The 27,714-nt window shown below is 46.3% G+C and overlaps 1 protein-coding gene across 1 annotated transcript in view; it reads right to left on the bottom strand.

Moving 5' to 3' along the window:
- The window catches only part of LOC117367168 (putative cation exchanger C521.04c), a 142,287-nt gene that overhangs the window by 71,763 nt on the left and 42,810 nt on the right, over positions 1-27,714 (bottom strand). Inside the window, exons 7-12 of the mRNA XM_033959498.1 lie at positions 25,773-25,931; positions 24,711-24,896; positions 16,612-16,714; positions 8,751-8,892; positions 2,112-2,295; positions 1,269-1,368 (exon numbers count right to left, since the gene is read on the bottom strand). Of these exons, the coding sequence (XP_033815389.1) occupies positions 1,269-1,368; positions 2,112-2,295; positions 8,751-8,892; positions 16,612-16,714; positions 24,711-24,896; positions 25,773-25,931 (874 nt within the window). The remainder of the gene's footprint in view (positions 1-1,268; positions 1,369-2,111; positions 2,296-8,750; positions 8,893-16,611; positions 16,715-24,710; positions 24,897-25,772; positions 25,932-27,714) is intronic.

Here is a 27,714-nt window from a genome sequence, read left to right as displayed (position 1 = left end):
CACCCTCCTAGCCATTGAAGCCCTCCCCAGCCCATCGTCCACCAAACGGCCATATACAGACACAGACCGTGCAAGTCTGCCCAGTACTGGTCTTAATTCAATATTTAATCTTATTTTCTGATTCTAGATCCTTTGTGTTCATCCCACGCTTCTTTGAAATCAGTCACAGTTTTACTCTCCACCACCTCTCTCGGGAGCGCATTCCAAGCATCCACCACCCTCTCCGTAAAGTAGAATTTCCTAACATTGCCTTTGAATCTACCACCCCTCAACCTCAAATGTCCTCTGGTTTTACCATTTTCCTTTCTCTGAAAAAGATTTTGTTCTACGTTAATACCCTTCAAGTATTTGAACGTCTGAATCATATCTCCCCTGTCTCTCCTTTCCTCTAGGGTATACATATTCAGGGCTTCCAGTCTCTTCACATACGTCTTTTGGCGCAAACCTCCTATCATTTTCGTCGCCCTCCTCTGGACCGCCTCAAGTGTTCTTGCGTCCTTCGCCAGATACGGTCTCCAAAATTGAACACAATACTCCAAGTGGGGCCTTACCAATGACCTGTACAGGGGCATCAACACCTTCTTCCTTCTACTGACTACGCCTCTCTTTATACAGCCCAGCATCCTTCTGGCAGCAGCCACTGCCTTGTCACACTGTTTTTTCTCCTTTAGATCTTCGGACACTATCACCCCAAGGTCCCTCTCCCCGTTCGTGCATATCAGCTTCTCTCCTCCCAGCATATACGGTTCCTTCCTATTATTAATCCCCAAATGCATTACTCTGCATTTCTTTGCATTGAATTTTAGTTGCCAGGCATTAGACCATTCCTCTAACTTTTGCAGATCCTTTTTCATATTTTCCACTCCCTCTTCGGTGTTCTATGTAGTTTGTCTGTCATGGAGTGTGTTGGCTCGATATCTGGTGTCCTAATTTTATACTAGCTTAGTTAATTAGCTTAGTTATTTTGTACTGCTTTTGTAAGAAAATATTTTTTCAGCCTGGGTTAGGGTCCTCATTTTATACTACTGCATGTATGGTCTACAGATGCAATGGCAAACAATCAGGAAAGACTTAACCTGTTCCAATATGCAGCTCATATCCAACTACAGTCCAGGATATAGATTAGTGATTGGAGAAAAACTTGAGGTACAATAGTATGCAAAAGGCTTCAGTCCCCTTTTCTGAAAGGAAGGAATACAGCAAATAATAATTTTCAGATAGGTTTGGGGGATGGCTAGTTGACTAGTCTCATCTTTTTTCCAGCTTACCTCCCACAGAGATGAACAACAGAGCAGAACTGACCCCAGCAGACCTGCTGTTGAACCTCTGCTCCTGATGTTTGATGCCTCCTATCACCATGCACAGGCCCTGAGGAAAAACCCAATCAAAAGGGAATGAGACCCTTAACAGACTTAATCTCAGTTTTGCATCTCAGGCCATGAACTGGGCACCAAGCATAGGGAAAGAATCAGGCAGTCTGAGAATCTCTAGGTGTGTACAACTGTCCTGCCCTACTATGCATTGAAAACTGTTTTAAGTATTTCAACCACTGCTGTGATATACCAAGGTGGGAACACCTTCAAATTCACGAAAGGCAATAAAGAAAATCTAACATAACATTAGAAGCAATTTTAGGATTACAAGAGACTTTACACATTTTCTTTTCTAGAATTTTAATTCTGACCACGTTCCCTTATTCAAGGATACAGATCTAGCTAAAATTCAAGTTCAACGTAGCCTAGAAAATATTTTTTCTGATGTATGTACGTACCATTTGCTCATAAGTGGAAGAGCAGCAGTGACAGCTGACCTTCTCCCAGTTTACTCCTCCCACCCCACTAGACACAGGTGTCAAAGTCGGTCCTCGAGGGCCGCATCCAGTCGGGTTTTCAGGATTTCCCCAATGAGTAAGCATGAGATCTATTAGCATACAATGAAAGCAGTGCATGCAAATAGATCTCATGCATATTCATTGGGGAAATCCTGAAAACCCAACTGGAATGCGGCCCTTGAGGAAGGACTTTGACATCCTTAACAGATCATTACTGTTCCTGTTCTAAGGTAGAAAAGGCACAACCTGAAGAGAAGAACATGGTTTCAGCAAAACTCACAGGGACAAAGAGGACACAGCCCAGCACGGTACCCGTCAGAGCAGACTTCACCACCTCCTCATAGCATAAATTCCCCTCTCGGGCACCCTTGATCAGTGCAGTGATGTAGAATGTCAGTTCAATAATGGATCCAAATGTCGCATTCACCACAGCGCCCAGTGCAAAGCTACTCTGTGCTGAGATACTGCAAGGTACAAGAACAAGAGAATAATAAAATAATGTGGAAGAACCTCTCCCCCAACCAGAGTACTCAAATTTTAAGCTACAAGACTAGGTCAAGAATCTTCAGAATAATCAATGTGGTAGCTTCTCTGTTGTACAACCCAGTTCCTAGATCTCCTTTTTTTTGGTAAAAGGAAAAGAAATGCTGCACTTAGCCACTATTCTATAAGCTGGGCACTAAATGCTATAGCCACAGCGACAAAGGGAGTATGGATATGGGTATCAGGGTGTGTCTTGCAGTTGCATGACTAAGTTATAGAATACATGCATGCGACTACTAACTTTAAGCACAACCACACTCACTTATATTCTATTCTATAATGACCATGTTGCATGCAGTTGCCATTATAAGATTGGTGCCCATATTTTTTATGCCTAATTTCTGGCATACTTTCTTGAATCCACACCATAGGTACTCCCTTTTAAGAGCATACTACTAACATTCATTGGAAACAAAATAAAAATCCCAAACAAAAATGATACTTGTGTGACCATCCCTACTAAATATCATGGAGTATGAGTAAATTATCAATTTTATTGACTATTGTTTAATGAGATTTGTAACATGTGCACACACTGCCTCTGCTCTTCTCCACCCTGTAAAAGAGGAAATGCCCTAAAAGATGTTCGTGGGGATGGATCTGTCTTCAGGTCTCATGGTATGTTTTAGCCATGGACAAATGTGTATGAGTGTCCACCTATAAATTAATGTTAAGAAAATTAACACGTATATACTTTTATCGCCACACCACACAGCTAAGGACTTCCTGAGTGTACAGTTGCCACCATGGTAAATGTGTCTGCAAAGAGGGAACTTGCAAAAAACTTATCAGGGAGGTTGAACCAGAACCACATACAGATTCAAGTCCCAAGGAGGAATCACCCTATGTTGTGGCAATTTTACACCTCTTAGGAAATGACCTTCCATCTAGATGTGGTACAACACATTGCCTTGAACCAAACTCCACAAGGAAACCAATGCTTCCACCTAAGTCTTAAAAAGGAGGCCAGAACAAACCCTCTATGCAGCCCATCCTGGAAATAAAACCCTAAAAAAAATAAAATAGAATAAATAAAAAAAAGTGTCATTGTTGACTTAAGACTCACTGATGCTCGCGACACCAAACTTCAAATATCGCCACACTCTGACATACTCCAGGGAGGTGGACTTGTCTTCTACAGCACAGCACAGCACAGTGGCTGATTCCTTCCCAGAATATCTTTTTCCGAGCCTCAACCTTTTAAATGCCAAGTCATAAGAAAATATGGAGATAGGTCAAGCATCTGTACTAAGCCTTGCCTCAATTGGTTTCTTGTGGCTAGAAGGCTCAGTAGCACATCTACTACCAGCCACCCTGGTCCAGTGCAGGGCCACTATCACTACAGGAAATCATGCTGCTGGATAACATTACCCAGCAAGAGCCATGGAAGGCAACCAAAAAAAAACCATAAGAAAGTTATGGTTGCAGTGCATCAATCCCTTCCAATCTCTGTTCTCTTCTGTAGCTGAAAAACCTGGGAATCTTGATGTTTGCTGCCTTTGCCATCAGACCCATTACTAGTTTTCTCCAATGTATTCTAAGGTGGCGCTCTGCTCCATGCTCCTGGATCTAATGTGATTCTGCCCAGAAAATTGACTTGACCTGGACATTTGCCAAGCTAGCTATATGTGCCACAGAAAGGTCAAGTAGGTGACCCAGCCCATTTCATTAACAATGCTGCTTCCTTTGCTACCAAGAGGCTCTCCGTACCACCTTGCTGATTCACATAGGGTGGCCTGGAGACCAGAGCAATTCATCTGCTGCTGTAGGTGTTCTTCCATTAGTCCACAGCAGAGCAGTTTATCTTGTCATAAAATGCAACAAGAGGTGACTAGCATCTTGTTTGCTATTTTGGCCACCGCTGCACATTGTGCAGAAGGTTTTATCTTATTGTCTACATTGAAACCCAGATCCCTTTCTTGGGTGCTAACCCCCAAGGTGGATCCTAGCATCCGGTAACTGTGATTTAAGTTATTCTTCTCCAATATGCATCACTTTGCATATGTCCACATTAAAATTCATCTGTCACTTGGATGCCACCATTGACCCTAGCACCTGCCAGGCCATGCAGATTGGAAAATCCAAGATCTCCATGTCGAACCACACTCCCAGATATTCCAAGCACCAAGTCAGATGAAGATAACTCTTTTGAAAGTTGACTATTTAACTATTCTGCAGGAGGCTCACCACCCGCTGAACCACATGCTCGCCATCCCCCAGAGAGGTGACCCTGATCAGCCAATTGCCTAGTTAAGGATGTACCTGGACTCCTATTCTGTGCAGGTGAGCCACTAAAACATTTTTTTTTTTCTGTTTTTAATTCTTTATTCATTTTTGCATATTACAAGTGTAGTAGATAAAATCATATGAATTTATAAATACACACTTGATTAACTCTCATATAACACTTTAAGTACAACATTTCATTACAAATTCATATTCTATAGTATTTTGAATATTATGTAATACACCTAATATTTAAACTATTCTTATTAAATAGAAAATCCTCCCATCACAGTATTACATACAAGTACCATTACAATGAAACTATTGATATACATTACATTAGGGATTTCTATTCCGCCATTACCTTGCGGTTCAAGGCGGCTTACAAAAGATTAATAAAATGGGGGTTACAATGGGAGAACTATTGATTAACTAGAGAGGTAAGTAGTAGATCTTTTAACATTTCTCGGGTTTTTAAGGGTAAGGCGGCTTACAAAAGAATTAAAAGGGGGTAACAATGGAAGCACAATAGTTGTTACTATTGAAGTAAAGAATGGATCAATATATATTCATATATTATGAGATAATAAAAAATAAATAAATAAAAACCACCCAATTCCCCTCTAATCAAATATCTTACCTTGGGAAAAATTTATCATTCATTACAAAAATCTGTTAATGGTCCCCAGATCTTCTGAAATTTACCAAAATAACCTTTATGTGTTGCTACTGTACGTTCCATTTTGTATATATGACATACAGAATTCCACCAAAAGTTGTAATTTAGCCTGTCATAATTTTTCCAATTGTATGTTATTTGCTGTATTGCTACTCCAGTCAAAATAAATAAGTTTGTTATTATTTGATGAGATTTGACTCCTTGCTCTCATTGTTGTTCCAAATAAGATAGTATCATATGTGAAGGCTACCGGATTTTCCAACATCCTATTTATTTGAGGCCAAATTGATTTCCAAAATATTAAAATTAATGGACAATAGAATAAAAGATGATCTAATGTCCCAGCTTCAAGATGACAATGCCAACATCTATTAGACTTAGAGCTATCTATTTTTTGTAAACGAACAGGGGTCCAAAAAGCTCTATGCAAAAGAAAAAACCATGTTTGTCTCATAGATGCTGACACTGTACATCTTAACCTCCAAGACCAAAGTCGTGGCCATTGAGATCATTAATTTGATGCTTAATCTCAATGCTCCAAATGTCTCTAGATCATTTTTTGTTTTTTTTAATTTACAAATCCAGATATTAATTTATACCACTAAAACATACCATCACCTTAGCAAAGGTGTGGGGAGTCTAAACCTAAAGGGAGAACCCCAAGCTGGAAGTGTTGCTGTAGAACGTGAAAAACTCAGATATTTCCTGTGATCCGGGAAGATAAGGACGTGCAGATATGCCTCTGTAAAATTCAGAAAGGCAAGGAATTATTCCAGAGCCACCGTTGCTATGACAAGAACAGACCATCTCCACGCAAAAGCAGGGGATCTTTAGGGTCTCATTTACCGACGACAGATCCAGAATGGGCCTTCAATCTTCGGTGCCTCTCTTGAGCACAATGAAGTATAAACTGTATCTGCTTGACTCTTCTTTGGGAACTGGTTCTATAGGAAAAATGTTCTATTGCACTGTCGTTTGGACTCTGACCTCCTTCTCTGGCCGGGGAGTCAAGGAACAGATCTGGAGGAGGTAGACAGAGAAAACTCAATCTTGTACCTCTTCCGAACAACATCCAGAACCCAATGGTCGAACAAAATCAGTTCCCATTCCTTCCAGAAAGTAGACAGCCACCTGCCGATATGAAGAGCGGTTGTCGTCGTCCTGGCATCATTGATGCTTCTTGGGGGCCGAGCCACCACAGAAGCCTGCAGACTGCTGGTGCGTGTAACTGCCAAATCTCTGTCTGGAACCCTGAAAGGGCCTCCGAGATGAGTAACTGGAGGAAAATTAGTGGGATATCCTAAATGCATGAAAAGTGCCTCTGTTGCCTCCGAAAGTACAACAGCACCTGTTTTCCAGGATGGATTTGGGAGGGCAATCTGCCACACTGGCCATGAGGTCATCCAGTCCCTTGCCAAACAGCATCTGCCCCTTGAAAGGAAACCTACTGAGAGTGGCTTTGGAAGCTGAGTCGCCTGCCCATTGTCTGATGTAGAGTATCCAGTGGGCAGAAATGGAGTAAATCAAAACTTCACTCAGGACTATGATGTCATAAAGAGCATCAGCCACATAATCCACTCTTTCCTTAAACATGAGGGGCAAGAATCCCCAAGCTCCGAACAGCTAATCCACAGTCATAGAAACATAGAAGATGACGGCAGAAAAGGGCTACAGCCCATCAAGTCTGCCCACTCTGCTTACCCACCCCCTGTCTATACCCTAATGACCCAATTTCCTTATCTTGACCCTCGTAGGGTATGATAGGCCCATGCCAAGGAGGCAGCAAATGCTGCAGCTTTGATACCTAAAGCTAGCATTTCAAACTGTTTTTTAAGGACCACATCCATCTTACAGTCCTGTGTGTCCTTCAGCATCACAACATCCTCACTAGAAAGGGAGGGGTGCTTGGTCACTTGCCCTACTGTACAAACAGCTGCTGGTAGTCTGGAGTCATAGGACAGAGCTTATACATAACTCTAGCCACCTTCAGGTGACTCCCGTTGGTCAGTGACTAAGGAGATGATGTCCTGATGAGCAGGAAAAACGTTTGTCTGTGCATTAGTGCTACTCATAATGAAACACAGAGGTGTGGAAAGCTGCTGGGCACTGACCTTCAACATAGAAAGGCACCGCACAGAGATCATTGCTGTGATCCCCGCCAATCCTGTACCCTGTCAAGGATCCAAAATCATCCACAGACGCAGGAGAGTCATGTGATAATAAAGACAGAGTCTGCAAGGTTGTCATGGGAACTTGCAGCAGTCATTTTGAACAGAGTCTGTACAGGGCAAGAGAGTAGGCACATCGTTCCTGCCCCAGTTCACCTCTGGACTACCAGGGTGTACAAGGTAGGCTGTGGATGGGGATGGGGTGGAGCAGAGCATAGCAGGCCAGGCCAGGATGTAGGAGGGTCTGCTCCTGTCCCGACTCATCACTTGACCACCATGGCTTAAGGCAGACCTGCAATGGCTGTCGATGCGAGGCTGGGGCAAGCCAGGCCAGGCCACTTCAAGGAAGGTAAGATTATTGGGTTTTAGGGGGGGGAGGAGGGAGAAAGAGCATTACTGTACTTGGATTTAAATCCTTTGTTTATATTTCGAGTCAACCTTTTTTCCCTTTTTTTTTTTTTTGGAGGGGGGAATATTAGCTCGGTTTATATTTGGGCACTGAGAAGTCTAAGGGGGGCATTTTGTGTCCAAGTCATATTGAGGGGGCGTTGATGACCAGCCGCTGCCCCCTTGAGCAATTGACGAATCCAATGGCCACTGATGGCAGCACTGTCATCTTTGTTTTGATTCTTCAACTTTTGACGCTTCAACTTTTTGCCACCACGACAACATTCTCATCAAGTCCCGTGCGACTGCCCCAAAGCTTCTCCTTTGACGCAAGTCGCTCAGGCGGAAACAGGAAGTGTGTCAGAGGAGAAGCTTTAGGGCAGTCGCGCAGAACTTGATGAGAACATTGTCACGTCCGGACATCTCAGAAAGAGAAATCTATGAAGAGCGCCTGCGAAGGTGAGGGGAAGGGAGGAAGGTGGCCCAATGAGGGGAAGAGGCCGAGTAGCATGAAGGGAAGTGGAGGAAGGGGGGAAGGGGGGAAGGGTAACAGACGCTGAAGGGAAGTGAGGAGAGAGAAGAAAGCAGACACTGAAGGGAAGTGGAAAGAGAGGAAGGAGCAGACACTGAATGGAAGTTTCATCACATCAAGCTCAGCTCTCTCACTAATATTATATTCAATTTTTTAATAACTTAATAAAATCATACTGTGAGCAATACACCAATATTGTTATCTTCCAAGAAATTAATTTTAAAAATTTGTCCTTGTTTTTCAATATATAGTATACCCATTCACTCAAAAAGTAGGCTCTGATTTAAAAAAGGTTGGGAATTTATGATAAATGGTAATAGGATTATCCATCCTATCTACAGTCATGGTATTACCCAACCTATCTACAGTCAAGTCTAGCCTCACCTAGCAATAGCCATGCCAATGCAGTAAGAAAGAGGCATAATAGAGACCAATGAGAGGGTGAATTTGGCAGAAGAGCTGGAGTACCGGTTCTGACTGTCAGAGTATCCCAGACCTAGTGTGACAATTACCAGAAGCATCAAGTCTGTGCAAAAAGCAGGTTAAGGAAAAAAAAAAAAAGGTTAAAGACACAAAGTAGTCTAATTTTTTGGGCAGAGTGGGCAAATATGTTATTTTTAAACATAAAATTTTATATCCACAAACAGAAAAAAAATCAAACGAATATAATACACTCCAACAAGCTCTCAAACCAGTCTCTCTTCATACTAACCACCACTCAGTAAACACTGAAAATCTACTGTCGATGGCCTGGGTTCTTTTGGTCAATGACTACTGAAAGACCAAAAGAAAAATTCACATCCCCACCTCCTCCCCCCAGAAATGAAGAGATCAATTACTAGGTCTCTAATCTAGCCATATTACAATTCATTTAAAAATAAGACTCCTCCCCTTCGTTAACATGGTTTGTAAATAACTATCCCAAACTGATAGAAAGCATTTCCTATGTTTGAGGAAACAGAGCATGTCACACCTCCCAAACAATTTGATATATGTGATTCTTCCATTTCCAGCATACGGTGGGGGAGGGGGGGAACAGCCAAGTACCAAAGGTATTGAACGCTCACTCAAGTAAGGCTCAGGCTTCTTCCTGGGCTTAACAGTCTCTTATTCCTCCACAGGATATCTGCTGGGTTGGTTGTTACTTCATTCCTTTTTGAAGAATTACAAGCTGTATGTCCAGTGATGTACCTCTTAAGGCTTCAGTGTCCCACTTTTATTGAGTACTGCTTAGGTACTTCCCACTCGTCGGGAACAGTCTAGAGCAGATAAGGAAAGAGAAATTAGATCTTGCCTGCTAATTTACTTTCCTTGATCTCTCCAGAACAGACTGGTTGATTCCCAGCAAGTGAGTATATACACTCCTACTAACAGAGGGAGACTGAGAACTACTGACTAATGTCACTGTATAAGGTCCTGTGCAACCCATATCCATTCAGTATGTCTACTGATAGAGCAAGGGTAGACCACCAGTCCTAAAACTTGAACAACAAGAACAGAGCCCCTAGTCATCCCAATGGAAGAAAGCAACCAAACATAACCAAAAAGAAAATAGCTGATTGACAGAAACAGACCATCTCCAGACCTTCCATCTCAAATCAATACAACAGAACAGCTTTCCTGGTGGGATTTGGGATCATCTGGAGAGGCTCAAGGAAAATAAATTTATCAGGCAAGATCTAATTTCTCTTTCCTCGTCTGCTTCAGACCGTTCCTGACGAGTGGGAAGTACCAAAGCAATATTCAGTGAGGGCAGGACACTGAAGCCCCAAGAGTAGGGTTACCATATAGCTCCAGAAAAAAAATAAATAAATAAAAAGCATACATTGATACATCCAGGTTTTATTTATATTGCTTTCAATAGAAGTAAAACCCAGATGTCTCAATCTGTCTTCCTTTTTCTGGAGTCATATGGTAACCCTACCCAAGAGGCATATCGCTGGACATCCAGCTTGTAATGCTTCAAAAAGGAATGAAGTAACAACCAATTCACCACCCTGCAGATATCCTGTGGCGGAATAAGAGAAATGTTAAACTGAGGAAGCCAGAGCCCTAGTTGAGTGAGCTCTCAACACCTCTAGTACCAGGCTGCTACTGAGCAAGTATGCTAAACAAATGGCCAATCAACTCATTCTGGCTGAGAAAAGCATCATCTACTCAATATCCTTATTTAATCCATAAGGTTCCATAGCTTTCAATCTAAAACTCAAGAATTGCTCTCTATAATTGTTTTTGTATATCGTTTTTGATTGATCAAGGAGTTCATATGGAGTTCGGCTCTGTAGAAGGCAGAGAGGAGGCAGAGAAGCGAGAGGAGAAGAACAGGGAAGGAAAACTAACAAAACCGGAGGAGAAAGCAGGAGCAGAGGAGGAAGGATCGACTGGGGCAGCGGCGAGAGTTAGCTCCGCCCACCCCCGACGTCATCCGAGTAGCGTCCCCTTAAAAGGGGCGGAGCCAACGGCGCCCAGCCGTTCGGCTCTGTAGAAGGCAGAGAGGAGGCAGAGAAGCGAGAGGAGAAGAACAGGGAAGGAAAACTAACAAAACCGGAGGAGAAAGCAGGAGCAGAGGAGGAAGGATCGACTGGGGCAGCGGCGAGAGTTAGCTCCGCCCACCCCCGACGTCATCCGAGTAGCGTCCCCTTAAAAGGGGCGGAGCCAACGGCGCCCAGCCGTTCGGCGCGCGGCGAAGGCGAGCGGTAAAGGCGCTCGCCTTAGCGAGAGCGCCTTTGCGAAGGGACTTGCAAGGGACGAGTATCTACTATCAAGAACACCGAGGAGGACTGAACGGTAAGGAAGCGACAAACACAGAAGGTAAGGAAGAGACAGACGCCAAAGGAACAAACCCACACATACAATCAAGGTGAAGTAGAGCGGAGACAGCACACACAAAAGAGACAACAAGGCAAGCAACATAAGGAAGCAGCAGGCAAGGGACACAAGCACACACGAGGGAAGCAAGAAATGGAAGCCCAAGGAAGTCAGAAGGTGAGCTTTCCAGTCTTCTGTATCGGCTGCAATATGTATGACTACCTCCCTTCGGGGATCCAGGCATACATTTGCAATCGATGCATGGAGATGGATAACTTGAAATACCAGGTAAGACTACTGGAAGGAACAGTGATGGAACTCGAAGACAGAATCCGAGCACAGGAGAAGATTCTAGTGGAGTACAGCCCAAACGACGAGGTCAAGGAACTAGAAATGTTCATAGAGGAAGCTCATCAGCACCACGTAGAGATCCCAGGGCTGGAAAACTGTACTCAGGAAACCGATGTGAGGAGAGAAGACACCCATGCAAACACAGAAGAAACTGAAGACGAGGTAGGAGACAACCGCACACCAGGAGGAATAGTGAGAGCACAGGAAGACATCGCCCCACCCAAAGAACAGGAAACAATTTCAAGAGTATCATTGGAGGAAGAAGACTGGCCCTACTCCAAGGACGTGGACCTACGCCCCCCAAGGAACTCCCGAATAAAGAAGATGGGGATCATCGTAGGCGACTCCATCATACGACATGTGGACAGCCACACCGCAGGAGGAAGAGAGGACAGAGTTGTCACCTGTCTGCCTGGAGCAAGAGTGAAGGATGTGACCAACAGGATCTCCAGGATCATAGATGGAGCAGGGGGAGAGGACACCGCTGTACTTATCCACGTGGGAACAAATGATGTGAGCGGGCGGAAGTATGACAGGGAAGAGCTGAAGGGCCAGCTCCGCTCACTTGGAAGACAACTGAAGATCAGGGAGGTGAAGGTGGCCTTCTCTGAGATCCTCCCAGTACCAAGAGCGGATGGAAAGAGACAAGGGGAATTGCAAGTAATCAACGCCTGGATGAGACGATGGTGCGAAGAAGAAGGCTTCGACTTCGTGCGCAACTGGACGGCGTTCTGGGGAAAAAGCAAGTACTACAGAAGGGACGGACTACACCTCAACAAGGAAGGAGCAAGAGTTTTGGCAGGCAACATGAAGAAGGCAATCGAGAAGGCTTTAAACTGAAAGATAGGGGAAAGCCGACAGTCGACCACCGGTCGATGGTACGGATAGCAGGATGCCCCGACGAAGAAGCCAAGGACAACTACACCTACACAAGAGAAGACGACCTCACAGCCAATAAGGGAGAAAAAGCAGGAAGGGACAACTCAGACACAGGAGGGGACGACCACACAGCAAACAAGGGTGATAACACAGGAGCAGTAAATGATACCGTAATTGAAACTACAGGGACAGCCAAGAGTAGAAGGTCCAAAAAGGTAACACGAAGGGAACTTAGATGTATGTATACGAATGCTAGAAGTCTGGGTAACAAAATGGGGGAACTAGAGACAATAGCAAGACATGACATATTGGATATCATTGGCATAACAGAAACATGGTGGAATGAAGAAAACAAATGGGACACAGTACTACAGGGATACAAACTGTATAGAAGAGATCGAGTAGGGCAGAAAGGTGGAGGTATTGCTCTATATGTTAAGGAGGGAATAGATTCTGTTGAAATGGTTACAACAGAAATGAAAGAGAAGCTTGAGTCACTCTGGATCAAAATTCCTGGTCAATATGGCGCAGATACGAAAATTGGCATTTACTATCGTCCACCAGGACAGGCGGAGGAAACTGACTCAGAAATGATGGAGGAAATCAAACAAGAATGCAAGACAGGCAATGTAATTATATTGGGAGACTTCAATTTCCCAGGGATAGACTGGAAACTAGCAACCTCCGACTGCGGCAAGGAAGCCAAGTTCCTGGAGGTGCTAGGGGATTGCTTCCTGGAACAAATGGTAAAAGAGCCGACAAGAGGCAACGCCACCTTGGACTTGGTCCTAAATGGCCTCACGGGACCGATAACAGAAGTAGAAGTCATGGTTCCACTGGGAACGAGTGATCACAATGTAATCAACTTTAAACTTGACATCGGGAAAGGGAAACATGCCAAAACCTTAACCACCACCTTGAACTTTAAAAAGGGTAAATACGATAGCATGAGAGCCATGGTAGAAAAACGACTCGAGAAGATGGTGGACAAACTTGAAACGGTTGATCAGGCATGGACCCTACTGAAAAATACTATCACAGAAGCACAAGTTCTCTACATTCCGAGGATTTCCAAAGATCAGAGAACAAAGAGCAAAAGAGAACCGGCATGGCTTACCATACAGGTGAAGGAAGCCATAAAAGAAAAGAAGGACTCTTTCAAAAAATGGAAATGCATAAAGACAACCGAAGCCTGGAACAAACATAAAGATGATCAGAAGAAATGTCACAAGGCGGTGAGGGATGCAAAACAGGAATATGAGGAAAAAATAGCCCAGGAGGCCAAAAACTTCAAGCCCTTCTTTAGATACGTGAAAGGGAAAAAACCTGCAAAAGAGGCAGTGGGACCCCTGGACGACCAGGGAAGAAAAGGGTACATCAAGGAAGATAAACAAATCGCAGACAAACTAAATTCCTTCTTTGCGTCCGTCTTTACGAAGGAGGACACCTCAACAATACCTGAAGCGGAGAAAGTGTTTGCAGGAGAAATAGAAGACAGCCTCACCACAGTTGAAGTGGACTTAGACCAGATATACTATCAGATCGACAAACTTAAAAGTGACAAATCCCCTGGACCGGATGGGATTCATCCGAGAGTCTTAAAGGAATTGAAGGTTGAAATCGGAGAGTTATTGCAAAAACTTGCAAACCTGACAATCAGAACTGGACAGATACCGGACGACTGGAGGATAGCGAACGTCACCCCAATTTTCAAAAAAGGATCGAGAGGGGAACCGAGCAACTATAGACCTGTGAGTCTTACGTCTGTCCCTGGCAAGATGGTTGAAGCACTGATCAAGGATAGCATAGTCCGGCACTTGGACGCACATGACTTGATGAAACCCAGTCAACATGGATTCAGGAAAGGGAAATCATGTTTGACGATTTTACTCCAATTTTTTGAGACCGTGAACGAGCAAATTGATAGTGGGAAGCCGGTGGACATAATATACTTGGACTTCCAGAAAGCGTTCGACAAAGTTCCACACGAAAGACTTCTCAGGAAACTACAAAGCCATGGCATAGAGGGGGATATACAAAGGTGGATAGGCAAATGGCTGGAAAACCGAAAGCAGAGAGTGGGCATAAATGGGAAGTTCTCCGACTGGGAGAAAGTGACTAGTGGTGTACCCCAGGGCTCGGTACTTGGGCCGATCCTTTTTAATATTTATATCAATGACCTGGAGGAAGGAACATCCAGTGAGATCATCAAGTTTGCAGACGATACAAAACTATGCCGGGCGATCAGATCGCAGGATGATAGAGAGAAACTCCAGAGCGACTTGTGTCGGTTAGAAACATGGGCGGAGAAATGGCAGATGAAGTTCAATGTGGAGAAATGCAAGGTAATGCATTTAGGCAATAAAAATAAGGAATACGAGTATACAATGTCAGGTGCAACTCTGGGGAAGAGTGAACAAGAAAAGGACCTGGGTGTACTGATAGATAGGACCCTGAAGCCGTCGGCGCAATGCGCGGCAGCGGCAAAGAAGGCAAATAGAATGTTGGGCATGATAAAGAAAGGAATCTCGAGTAGATCGGAGAAAGTTATAATGCCGCTTTATAGGGCAATGGTCAGACCACACTTGGAATACTGCATCCAACATTGGTCTCCCTACCTAAAGAAGGATATAAAACTGCTGGAGAGGGTGCAGAGACGAGCAACAAAACTGGTGAAGGGTATGGAGAAACTGGAATACGAGGACAGACTTATAACACTAGGATTGTTCTCCCTTGAGAAAAGGAGACTGCGTGGGGATATGATCGAGACCTTCAAAATACTGAAAGGAATCGACAAAATAGAGCAGAGAAGATTATTTACATTGTCCAATTTGACACGGACTAGAGGACATGTAATGAAGCTAAGGGGGGACAGGTTCAGGACTAATGTCAGGAAGTTCTGCTTCACTCAGAGAGTGGTTGACACCTGGAATGCCCTCCCAGAGGCATATAAGGATATGGTGGACTATAAATTAAGCCAGGTGTACACCTGGCAGGGCCTCCGCGTGTGCGGATCGCCGGACTTGATGGACCGAAGGTCTGATCCGGAGAAGGCAGTTCTTATGTTCTTATGATGTTTGGGAAGTCTTTAAAAAAAAAAAAAAAAAATGCCGCGGCCATACTGCAATTTGAGTATTTTGTAAGTTAACCTCTGTGGTAGCTCTATCAGTTACATATGGAATTGTTTTTACAAATATTTAGCTAATGTCCAAATATTTAGTGGTTTCTTTCTGAATTTAATACAGTTTTGCATTTCTTTAGGGGGGACTGCTTTGAAACAGCCTGGTTTGGAACAAGCGCACTTGAACAGTGCCATTATTGCACCTATACACCTCCTCAGTGCCTAGCTACCAGCCTCCGGTCACTGACAGCCAGAACTCACTGCCCTGAAAGATAAAGATTGGTACAATTCACCCAGCAAAATGCTTGGTTAACAACTTAGCTTTACTTTAAAAACACATCTTGATTTCTCCATATACCATAAGGGGAGGCAATCAAGGAACCCCTCCCCAAGGTGACTGGCTGATAGGGCTAAAACATAGCACATTCTGGACTGAGGGCAGGAAAGGGACCCAACAGACCCAAGTGCACACCCCCTGGAGTGGAATGACCATGAAGGCCAAGACCCCTCTTTTCTCTGTTAGTATTTTATTTTGCTGTTGTCCTCAAACAAAAGAAAAAGAAAAGTTCTCTGCGACACTTAAGTTAAACGAAGTCAACACATCCAAAACCAAACCAAGGAAGCAAGGTTGCACAGTAACTCACCTACGTCTGCTGGGAAATTGAGAACTATGGGTCAGGGTTGCACAGGATCCTATACAGTGACAGCCAGTAGTTCTGTTTCCCTCTGCTGGTAGGAGCGCATATACCCATTCACTGGGAATGGTCTAGAGCAGGCAAAAAGGAAACTAACTGTTGTGCACACTGCATGGTGCTCTTAGGCACGCCAACTTAACACCAGCAATTGAGCTGCTGTTAAGTGAACATACCTACATTTCAGTGTATCAACACAGCTTTGTACTAGTATTCTATAATGACTCGGGCACACTTCTGTGCCATGCTCCCATTGTGGCACCTACATCTCGGTACCAAGTTATAGAATTACAGTACTACTATTTCCATAGTGCTGTGCAGTTGCTCCCTATATGGCCTATCCAATCTGCCCATTCATACCATAAATGCTGAAGGGCTCTCTATAAAAGGATACTGACAGCAAACACACTGATGCCATCTACAGTATATTTGTAGTAATAGATATTTGAGGCCTGATAGCAACACAGTATCACCTCCGTATCATATCCAACATCTGTCTGAAAATACAAAATTAAAAAGAAAATGCTGAAAGAATGCTTTTTAGACACTTTATATCATTTCATAACCAGTGGCACAGAGGGGAGCCATGTTTGCCAGAAAGAACATCACCAAATTTACTGGGGTGTACATCTTAAGCTCTCATGTGCTTGAATTAAAATATGCTGAGGATTTCAAACCAGCAACAATGGTGCCTGTATGCACTTGCGCCAAGATAATGTGCTACCAGCTGAGTCAGTGATACACATATGTTAGAACCATGATCTGCAGGGTCAAAGCACTTGTTTTAAGCAGAGGAAAAATAAAATAGGAAGCAAACAAATTCCTTCAGCATAAATAATTATTTGCTAATTAGTAGAATTGGGGATAATTACAGGGGGGCTCAACATATTATGTTGAGTAACTGACCAAACCTCAAAACTCCAAAGCTTCAAGTGACTAAAGCCAATATAGAAAAGTGCAATGCCTACTTTTATCTACTAAACAAAGCAGGGGGGGAGGGAAACCCAACCTCCTCACCAGTGGAAAAAAAATCAACTCTTAAAAAAAAAATAAAAAAATAATAATGGTATAGACCAGTGTGTGTCAAACTTTTTTAGCTCTGGCACACTAAACAGAGCAAATGTTTTTCATGGCACATTATAATTGAAAATATAAAATTGCAAAACCAACAAAAAATTAAATTTGAGAGTTATTAAGGAGAAATTAGGTTCTTACCTGCTAATTTACTTTCTTTTAGCTTCTCCAGACCAGTAGAGGTTAACTTTACGATTGGGTATATATCTAATCATGACCAGCAGGTGGAGACTGAAAACAAAACTTTGGGACAGTATATCCTAGCCCCTCCTCTCTATTTCCCTCAGTCTGCCGAATAGCCAAGCAGAACCAAGAACTGGAAACAACAGAGAGAAAAAACAATACTCCGAAAGGAGTAACAAATAACATACCCAAAAAATGCTGTTGGAAAATGCAGAGGAGAAATTCCCGAAGGAAGAAGGTCCCCACAGCTCGCCAGCTAAGCCAGCCGAGCCACAGCCGCTGTTCTTCAATTCTCCCCGGCCCTAGAAAAATACTAGAACCCGCAGCAAAAACCAAAAACTGCCCGCGCAACAGCCCCAACAACAACAACAACAGACAGGGTGGGGACCTCTACTGGTCTGGAGAAGCTAAAAGAAAGTAAATTAGCAGGTAAGAACCTAATTTCTCCTTCTTTAGCACTCTCCAGACCAGTAGAGGTTAACTTTACGATTGGGACGTACCAAAGCAGTCCCTCTCACGGGCGGGACCCCCGAAGGGCCGATACCAGAACACGCTCACCGAACACCGCGTCCCGACGCGCCTGAACATCTACCCGATAATGCCGAACAAATGAATGCAAGGAGGACCAAACCGCAGCCTTACAAATATCCACCGGAGGCACGAGCGACGACTCAGCCCAAGAAGCCGCCTGACCCCTAGTGGAATGAGCCTTGAGAAACTCCGGAACCGGCTTCTGACTCAGAAGATAAGCGGAAGCGATCGTCTCCTTGATCCAGCGCGCAATAGTAGCCTTAGAAGCGCCAGCCCCCCGACGAGGACCCGCCAGAAGCACAAAGAGATGATCGGAGCTCCGAAAATCCCGGGTCCGCTGCACATAAGCATGGAGGACCCGACCGACATCCAACTTGCGCAGCTGTCGTTGCTCAGAAGAACCCTCCCGACTACCCAAGACCGGGAGGACCACCGATTGATTGACATGAAAAGGAGAAACTACCTTCGGCAGAAAGGAAGGAACAGGCCGCAAAACAACCCGCTCCTTTGAAAACTCCAGGAAGGGAGCCCTACAAGAGAAAGCCTGTAGCTCCGACACCCGTCTAGCGGAAGTAATGGCCACCAAAAAGACCGACTTCAGCGTAAGGTCCTTCAACGAACAGCCATCCAACGGCTCGAAAGGAGAGCGCACTAGAACAGAGAGAACCAGATTGAGATCCCAAGAGGGAATCGAGGGCCTTATGGGAGGCCTGAGCAACTTGGCCGCCCTAAGAAAGCGAATCACATCAGGAATGGCTGACAAACGCTGACCTGTCACCAGCCCCCGAAAAGCCGACAGGGCCGCCAGATGAACCCGAAGAGAAGACCAGGCCAGGCCCCTATCCAGGCCATCCTGCAAAAACTCCAGAATGTTAGGCAGAGAAGCGCGAAAGGAGACCACTCCCCGCGCTCGGCACCATTCCTCAAACAGACGCCAAACCCGTACATAAGCCCGAGAGGTAGAAAGCCTCCGGGACCCCAAAAGTGTAGAGATCACCTTGTCGGAATATCCCTTCTTACTCAGGCGGCCCCTTTCAAGAGCCAAGCCGTAAGACAAAAGGGAGACGGGTCGAACATGGGAATGGGACCCTGCGTCAGAAGATCGCACTCGAGAGGCAGAGGAAGAGGATCCGCCACCAGATGCCTCACCAGATCCGCATACCACGGACGACGAGGCCAATCCGGAGCCACCAAGACCACCAGCCCCGGATGGCGAACAATGCGAAGCAGTACTCTGCCTACTAATGGCCAAGGAGGGAACACATACAACAGCCCCTCCGTTGGCCACGGTTGGACCAGAGCATCCAGACCCTCGGCCAGACCGTCCCTGCGACGACTGAAGAAGCGGGGTACTTTGGCGTTGCCACTTGTAGCCATCAGATCCATCAGGGGCTGCCCCCAAGCACGCACTAGCAACTGAAACGCCTCGGCGCCGAGACACCACTCTCCCGGATCCAAGAAGTGACGACTGAGGAAGTCCGCCTGAACGTTTTCTACCCCGGCAATGTGAGAGGCCGAGAGGTCCAGAAGATGCGACTCCGCCCAAACCATGAGCCGAGCCGCCTCCTGCGCCACCAGAGTGCTCTTGGTGCCCCCCTGACGATTGACATAAGCCACTGCCGTGGCATTGTCCGACAGGACTCTGACCGACTTGCCCAACAAAAGGGAGTGGAAAGCCAACAGCGCCAGCCGGACCGCCCTGGTCTCCAACACGTTGATCGACCAGGAGGCCTCCTCCGTGGACCAGGTTCCCTGAGCAGAGTGACCCAGACACTGGGCCCCCCAACCCAGGAGACTCGCATCCGTAAGGAGCACCGTCCACTGCGGAAGATCCAGACCCACCCCCTGAACTAGGTGAGGGGTCCGGAGCCACCAACGCAGACTGCAGCGCGCCAAGCCTCGCAGGGGAACCGGAACATCCATCCCGTGCCTCTGGGGAGACCACCTCCGGAGCAGAGCATACTGAAGAGGACGCATGTGGGCCCGCGCCCACCTCACCACGTCCAGGGACGCCGCCATCGACCCCAGGACCTGGAGGAAATCTCGCGCCCGAGGACACCGGGACGCCAAAAGCAGGCGAATCTGAGACTGCAATTTGCTCACCCGGGCCTCTGGGAGGAAGACCTTCCCCAAGGAGGTGTCGAACAGCACCCCGAGGTACTCCAGACGCTGAGCCGGAACCAACCGACTCTTGGAAAGGTTGACCACCCAGCCCAGCGACCGGAGAAACTCCACCACCCGAGCCGTAACCCGGTAGCTTTCCTGCAACGACTTGGCCCGAATTAACCAGTCGTCCAGGTAGGGGTGTACCAGAATGCCCTCCGACCGCAAGGCTGCCGCGACGACCACCATCACCTTGGTGAACGTCCGGGGAGCCGTGGCCAGCCCAAAGGGAAGCGCACAGAACTGATAGTGCCGACCCAAGATCGCAAAGCGCAGGAAACGCTGATGAGAGGTCCGAATAGGAACATGCAAGTAGGCCTCCGTCAGATCGAGAGAAGTGAGAAACTCCCCCGGTTGAACCGCCAGAATGACCGACCGCAGCGTTTCCATACGGAAAGAGGGAACCTTGAGAGCCCTGTTGACCCCTTTCAAATCGAGGATGGGCCGAAAAGTCCCCTCCTTCTTGGGCACCACAAAGTAAATGGAGTACCTGCCCGTGCCCCACTCCGGGGGGGGCACCGGAACTACTGCCCTGAGATCTAGCAAGCGCTGAAGGGTCTGGCGAAAAGCCTGCTTCTTCCCCGGAGTCTGACACGGAGAAGCGAGGAAAAAATCCGGCAGAGAGCGGGCGAACTCCAGGGCATAACCGTCCCGCACCACCTCCAGGACCCACTGATCGGACGTGATCTCGGCCCATTTGGGAAAAAAGTCGCGCAGCCGGGCCCCCACCGGAACCAAGGGGGGCGCCGGCAAGGCGTCATTGTGCAGGACGGGAAGCGGGGGAACCGGCGGAGGGGTTCCCTGCCCCCCGACGGGCCCCCCGAAAGGGCTGCATGCGCTGGAAGAACCGACCCCGGGAAAACCCCGGAGACTGGAAAGAAGCAGCCCCACGCCCAGGGCGATACTTGCGAAATTCCCGCAAACGCCCCCGGGCCGCACCCCCCCGAGACGCCGGGCGGGCACGGTCCTCCGGCAAACGGGGAACTTTCGAGTCCGACAGAGTCTGAATTAACTTATCCAAGTCCTCTCCAAATAAAAACGACCCCCGAAAGGGAAATTTAGTAAGCTTAGCTTTGGACGCAGCATCCGCCGCCCAAGCGCGCAGCCACAACACACGCCTTGCGGCCACGCCAAAAGCCATGGACTTAGCCGAGATCCGCACCAAGTCATACAGAGCATCCGAGAGGAATGAGGCAGCCATCTCAATCTTTGCTACCTCCTGATCCACCAGAGACCAGTCGTCAGACTCTCGATCCAAGACCCGCTCCGCCCACCGAAACACGGCGCGAGCGACCAGTCCCCCACAAATAGCCGCCTGGACCCCAAAAGCAGAGACTTGAAAATTTTGCTTAAGGATGTTCTCCAATTTGCGCTCCTCAGAGTCCCGCAAGGCAGAACCGCCCTCAACAGGCACGGTATGCCGCTTGGAAATAGCCGAGACCACCGCATCCACGACTGGCGAAGCTAACGTAGCCCGATCCCCTTCAGGAATGGGATACAGGCGAGCCATGCTGCGCGCCAGCCGAAACGGCGTCTCCGGCGTTTTCCACTGCTCAAGAATAATATCCCGAATATCCTGATGCATAGGAAAAGAGCGGGAAACGGAACGGATCCCTCGTAACAGAGGGTCCCCCACACGCGGAGTCTCCGGCGGCGCGTCCTCAAAACGCAAAGCCGAAGAAACCTGTTGAATAAGGTCAGGCAGCTCATCTCTCTGAAAAAGGCGCACCACGGACGCCTCGTCACTGGAGAACGGGAAACCCGACAACCCGCCGCCAGCTTCCGTCCCCTCCAGAGGGTCCTGGAATTCCTCAGAAGGGTCCAGGTCCTCCTCCATACCGACACGTTCCTCCGACCACAAATCCTCGTCCCACGACACCCGCGGACGCTTGGACAAGAGAGGCGGCGGAGGGGACGTCACGTCAGACGAGAGAGGCAAAGCCGCAGGGAGCGCGGAGGAAACCCCACCCCCCGAGACCCCCTGGGCGCAACCGGGACCCCCAGCCGCCTGAAAATAGGCTTTGCATAATGAAAAGAAAAAATCAGGGGAAAAACCCCCCGAGGGTCCCAAGGGACTCCCTGCCACAGCAGGGGACCCAGCAGAAACCTGCCCCTGCTTAGACAAAACAGGGGGAAGGTCACCTGAGGTGGAAGACAAAATGGAGGGGCCAGACAGAGAAGATGGCGTCTTTCCCGCCAAAACAGCTCCCTCCACAGCCTGAAGCGGCTGAGAGACCTGAATAGTCTCAGCCGCTAAAACAGGCAAGCCGGCATCAGCTGTCAAAATATCAGCTGAGAGGGAATCCTCTAAAACCCGACCGTCGGCGGCTCGGGGAATCCCTCCGTGGGCGGACGGAGAAGACCGGGCTTCTCCACCGTTCCCTGCCGACTCGCGAGGCACCATCGGCGGGGAGCTCTGGGCGCCTGCAGCCGCTGCCGACGGAGCTCCTCCACCGCACCGGCCTGAACACCGCTTGCACAGGCCGGCCGCGAGTGCCTCGCGTCTGGAGCACAATGAGCACTTTTTCCCTTTAGAAGTGCTCATTGCTCCATACGCGACCTAGCTGTAAAAAAAGTGCCGGTTAGTTGAAAAAATACAGTAAAATACAGTTTTCTTAAAGGGATACAACCCTCCAGACCAGCACTACCTCAGGATTTTTTTTTTTTTTTTTTTTTTTTTTTACAGAACAGACTCCACAGGCTCTCGAAGCAATATGCCTTGCTTGATTTAGGGGGCAAGGCTTACTGCTGAGGCTCCTCTAAAAAAATATGGGGAGGTGGAGGAAGTGGGGGGAGGGACCCCGCTCGTGACCCGCCGGGTTTGACACCCCCGAGGTCGGACGAACCCCCAAACAGAGTCCGTCCAAGCTCCGTCCGGCTAAAAACAGGGACAATAAACCTCTAAACAAATTCCAACAGCCCTACCAAGGGAGATGGGTACAGATCACTCAACACCTGCTGGAGACTGAAAGAAGACTGAGGGAAATAGAGAGGAGGGGCTAGGATATACTGTCCCAAAGTTTTGTTTTCAGTCTCCACCTGCTGGTCATGATTAGATATATACCCAATCGTAAAGTTAACCTCTACTGGTCTGGAGAGTGCTAAAGAATTTGAAGTTCTTTAAGCTATATATGGGTAATTGTAAAAAGGTGAAACCAAATTAAATAAAATAGAATTGCTAATCAATGCGATGTGTTTGTTTTTGAATGGAAATTAAATCAAAACATAGCTTGATAATTGACAAGCAAACATGCATTTCATAATCCACCATCTGCAGTTGTTCTCTTTTTTAAAAAAAATTTATTTAATTTGTCAGAGCTGAAAATCCAAGTTCACAAAGATAAGATCCAAACAGTAACAAAGCCTTGATTGCTTTGTTGCTCAAGTTAGATAACTACTGCATAACAAAGTAAATAAAATTACTTGCCGTTAGTTTTCAAGGGCCAACTATGTTGAAGAATGATATATGTCTGGGCGGTTGTATCCTTACATACAACACTGACAGGACTTGCGTATGCAATGTACATGTTATTTATTCTACTTATGAAGGGAATTTAAAAATAAAGTAAAATTCTGGAATCTCTTATGGCATACCTGCAATCTTTTCAGGGCACACCACAGTTTTGAGAGATTCTGGCATAGAGTCAAGAGCACTGTAAAAATCTACAATTACAAAGAATCTAAATTCCAATGACGTGCCACTTATTTGGCAAAGATGCTGCTTCAGAAGGTGGGGCTGGAGTTACTGGAATTGGTAAAATAAACTTCATACTTCAGTGCTCTTGGAATCATGTTACATGAGACACAGTTAGAAGTAATTTCTTGATACTTGGGATTATTACTTACAGTCTTTGTCGCATAAGGAGCATAGTAGGGTATTTAATGTAGTAGGAGTGCGATGACCTTACTTGGAATGTCTTGGATTACCTTTTCACCCTGTATGGTGGGGGTTGGTTTATTTTAGGGGGGAGGAGGGGTGGGGTGAGTTAAACAGAGAGATGTTACTTTAACTTGAAGACCACCATACTACACATGCATGAGTGCCTTTCCATCCACCGTCTTATCACAGGATCATCAGTTCGGTAAAAAAAGTTAAGAAGCCAACTAGGAGAGGAGGGAGGGTTGTAAGAATATCTTCCTGCCATCTCTGGATAATACCTATTTATAGGTAAAGTAAGCAACTGTGCTTTATCCCAGGACAAGCAGGCAGCATATTCTTACATGTGGGACTTCTTAGCTGAACCCAAATGGGCTGGAGGGAAGTTGGTTTTTAAATGGAAAATAAAGTTCTCAGAACTGTTTGGCCAAACCGACTACCTTGTCTGGAATATGCTGCCTGCTTGTCCTGGGATAAATTTAAGCTGTGGATATTTTCTCCTTAAATTGTGTTAGATCACACTTTAAAAAGTTGTGGATTTGAATACTAGTCTTCAGTTTTTCCTTTTTAGATTTACAATACGACTCATGTGTTGATTTATTGTTTAATCAAGACATTCTTGAATTAAAGTTCAAATAGACAGAAAATCCAGTGCAGATAAATACCTTCCTCATCTGCTGTATATGCACATGCTCTGGAGGCATGAGGAGAACAGTTGTTACAGTCCTGGCATTCATTTTGGCAATGGGAATGAAGAACACCAGGATCCAGGAGAAAAAGCACACAAGGCTATGGATGATAGCAAGAAGAGGAAATCCCAGCAACAGCCAGACATATGTGCTGATGCGACACTGAAAGTGAAAAATGTACACCCTCCATTAACAGGATAAAATGGAAACTGACCACAGGCCACAGTGAAAAGGAACCTTAGGCTCTAATGATATCCTATGCCAGAAAAGGCAATACATTTCAGAAAGGGGTGGATAAGTATAATGAGACAATGTCACTATTAGCATATACCACAACAAACCTATGTCTATGGATACAGACAGACCTGTTCCCTATAAGTACTACTGCTACAGTAAATACACTTAATATACAAGTTAGAACAGGACAGCTGAATGTTTCAACTGCGCTGTCAATAACAATAACTTTATTTTTATATACCGCAATACCATAAGCAGTTCAAAGTGGTTCACAGTAATAGAGACAAATGACAGACAGCGAAGTTACAAACAGCAATTGAAATACAGCAGCATAATTATAATTAAACAAATTTATCAAAAAGATATTGTCTTTACTGTTCTTCTGAAAGATTAGTAGGAAAAAGTTTTCAAAATAGATCCCCTTAACCAGTCATTCAGTTTACCAGTTAAAAAATGAGAGATAGTCCTATCCAGGAACCTCTTCATAAACACAACCTTTCAAAGTAGGAAAGGTAAACAAATGAAAATCTACAGGTACATCTAGTAATGCCAGCAAGATCAAAATGGGATAAAAGATAGTTAGGAGCCAAACAAGTTAAAGTTTTAAAGTTTTGAATCGCATACAAGCAGACTTGAAAACAATTCTAGCCTCCACTGGTAACCAGTGATTTGGATGAAGATGTGACAAGTTATTTTACTCATAATAGGGTTGAAAACAGCTTTTCTACATTTTTCTATTTCTACCCTTCTTCACAAATAGGGTAGAGAGTTTAACCAAGAGACAAAGATCTGATTACTTACCCAGTACCTGACTCCACAGGATGTCGAAGAGCCTTTCTGAAGGTTGTAAGCATTCTCAGGGTTGGCAATGAGAGGAGTCTTCTCTCTTAATTCATCTGCTTCTGGGATAGCCTCACATTTATTAAACTTCACACAGCACCTTCTATGAGCCACCCTGCTCTAAAGAAAAGTTTGTATAGCAAAGAAGTCTAATTATGGAATAAAAGGAGAAATTAGGTTCTTACCTGCTAATTTACTTTCTTTTAGCTTCTCCAGACCAGTAGAGGTTAACTTTACGAATGGGTATATATCTAATCATGACCAGCAGGTGGAGACTGAAAACAAAACTTTGGGACAGTATATCCTAGCCCCTCCTCTCTATTTCCCTCAGTCTGCCGAATAGCCAAGCAGAACCAAGAACTGGAAAACAACAGAGAGAAAAAACAATACTCCGAAAGGAGTAACAAATAACATACCCAAAATGCTGTTGGAAAATGCAGAGGAGAAATTCCCGAAGGAAGAATGTCCCCACAGCTCGCCAGCTAAGCCAGCCGAGCCACAGCCGCTGTTCTTCACTTCTCCCCGGCCCTAGAAAAATACTAGAACCCGCAGCAAAAACCAAAAACTGCCCGCGCAACAGCCCCAACAACAACAACAACAGACAGGGTGGGGACCTCTACTGGTCTGGAGAAGCTAAAAGAAAGTAAATTAGCAGGTAAGAACCTAATTTCTCCTTCTTTAGCACTCTCCAGACCAGTAGAGGTTAACTTTACGAATGGGACGTACCAAAGCAGTCCCTCTCACGGGCGGGACCCCCGAAGGGCCGATACCAGTACACGCTCACCGAACACCGCGTCCCGACGCGCCTGCACATCAACCCGATAATGACGAACAAAGGAATGCAAGGAGGACCAAACCGCAGCCTTACAAATATCCACTGGAGGCACGAGCGACGACTCAGCCCAAGAAGCCGCCTGACCCCGAGTGGAATGAGCCTTGAGAAACTCCGGAACAGGCTGCTGTTTCAGAAGATAAGCGGAAGCAATCGTCTCCTTGATCCAGCGCGCAATAGTAGCCTTAGAAGCGCCAGCTCCCCGACGAGGACCCGCCAGGAGGACAAAGAGATGATCGGACTTCCGGAATTCCTGGGTCCGCTGCACATAAGAGCGAAGGACCCGACCGACATCCAACTTGCGCAGCTGCCGTTGCTCAGAAGAGCCCTCCCGACCACCCAAGACCGGGAGAACCACCGATTGATTGACATGAAAAGGAGAAACAACCTTCGGCAGAAAGGAAGGAACAGGCCGCAAGACGACCCGCTCCCTAGAAAACTCCAAGAAGGGAGCCCTACAAGAGAAAGCCTGCAGCTCAGAAACACGCCTAGCAGAAGTAATGGCCACCAAAAAGACCGCCTTCAAAGTAAGGTCCTTCAAAGAACAGTCGTCCAAGGGCTCGAAAGGCGGACGCACCAAAACAGAGAGAACCAGATTAAGATCCCAAGAGGGAACCGAGGGCCGTAGGGGAGGCCTAAGCAACTTGGCCGCCCGCAAAAACCGAATCACATCAGGAAGAGCCGATAAACGCTGACCTGACACCAATCCTCGAAAGGCCGACAGGGCCGCAAGATGAACCCGGAGAGAAGACCAAGCCAGGCCTCTATCCAGGCCATCCTGCAAGAACTCCAGAATGTTAGGCAGAGAAGCGCGAAAAGAGGTCACTCCCCGCGCCCGACACCATTCCTCAAAGAGACGCCAAACCCGCACATAAGCCCGAGAGGTAGAAAGCCTCCGGGACCCCAACAGTGTAGAGATCACCTTGTCTGAATATCCCTTCTTGCTAAGGCGACCCCTTTCAAGAGCCACGCCGTAAGACAGAAGGGAGACGGGTCGAACATGGGAATGGGACCCTGCATCAGAAGGTCGTCCGAGAGAGGCAGAGGAAGAGGATCCGCTACCAGGTGCCT

This window comes from Geotrypetes seraphini, chromosome 9 (assembly GCF_902459505.1).
Source record: "Geotrypetes seraphini chromosome 9, aGeoSer1.1, whole genome shotgun sequence".
NCBI classification, from domain to species: domain Eukaryota; kingdom Metazoa; phylum Chordata; class Amphibia; order Gymnophiona; family Dermophiidae; genus Geotrypetes; species Geotrypetes seraphini.
The sequence above is the reverse complement of the archived record's forward strand: the minus strand, read 5'-3'. Positions and strand labels throughout refer to the sequence as shown.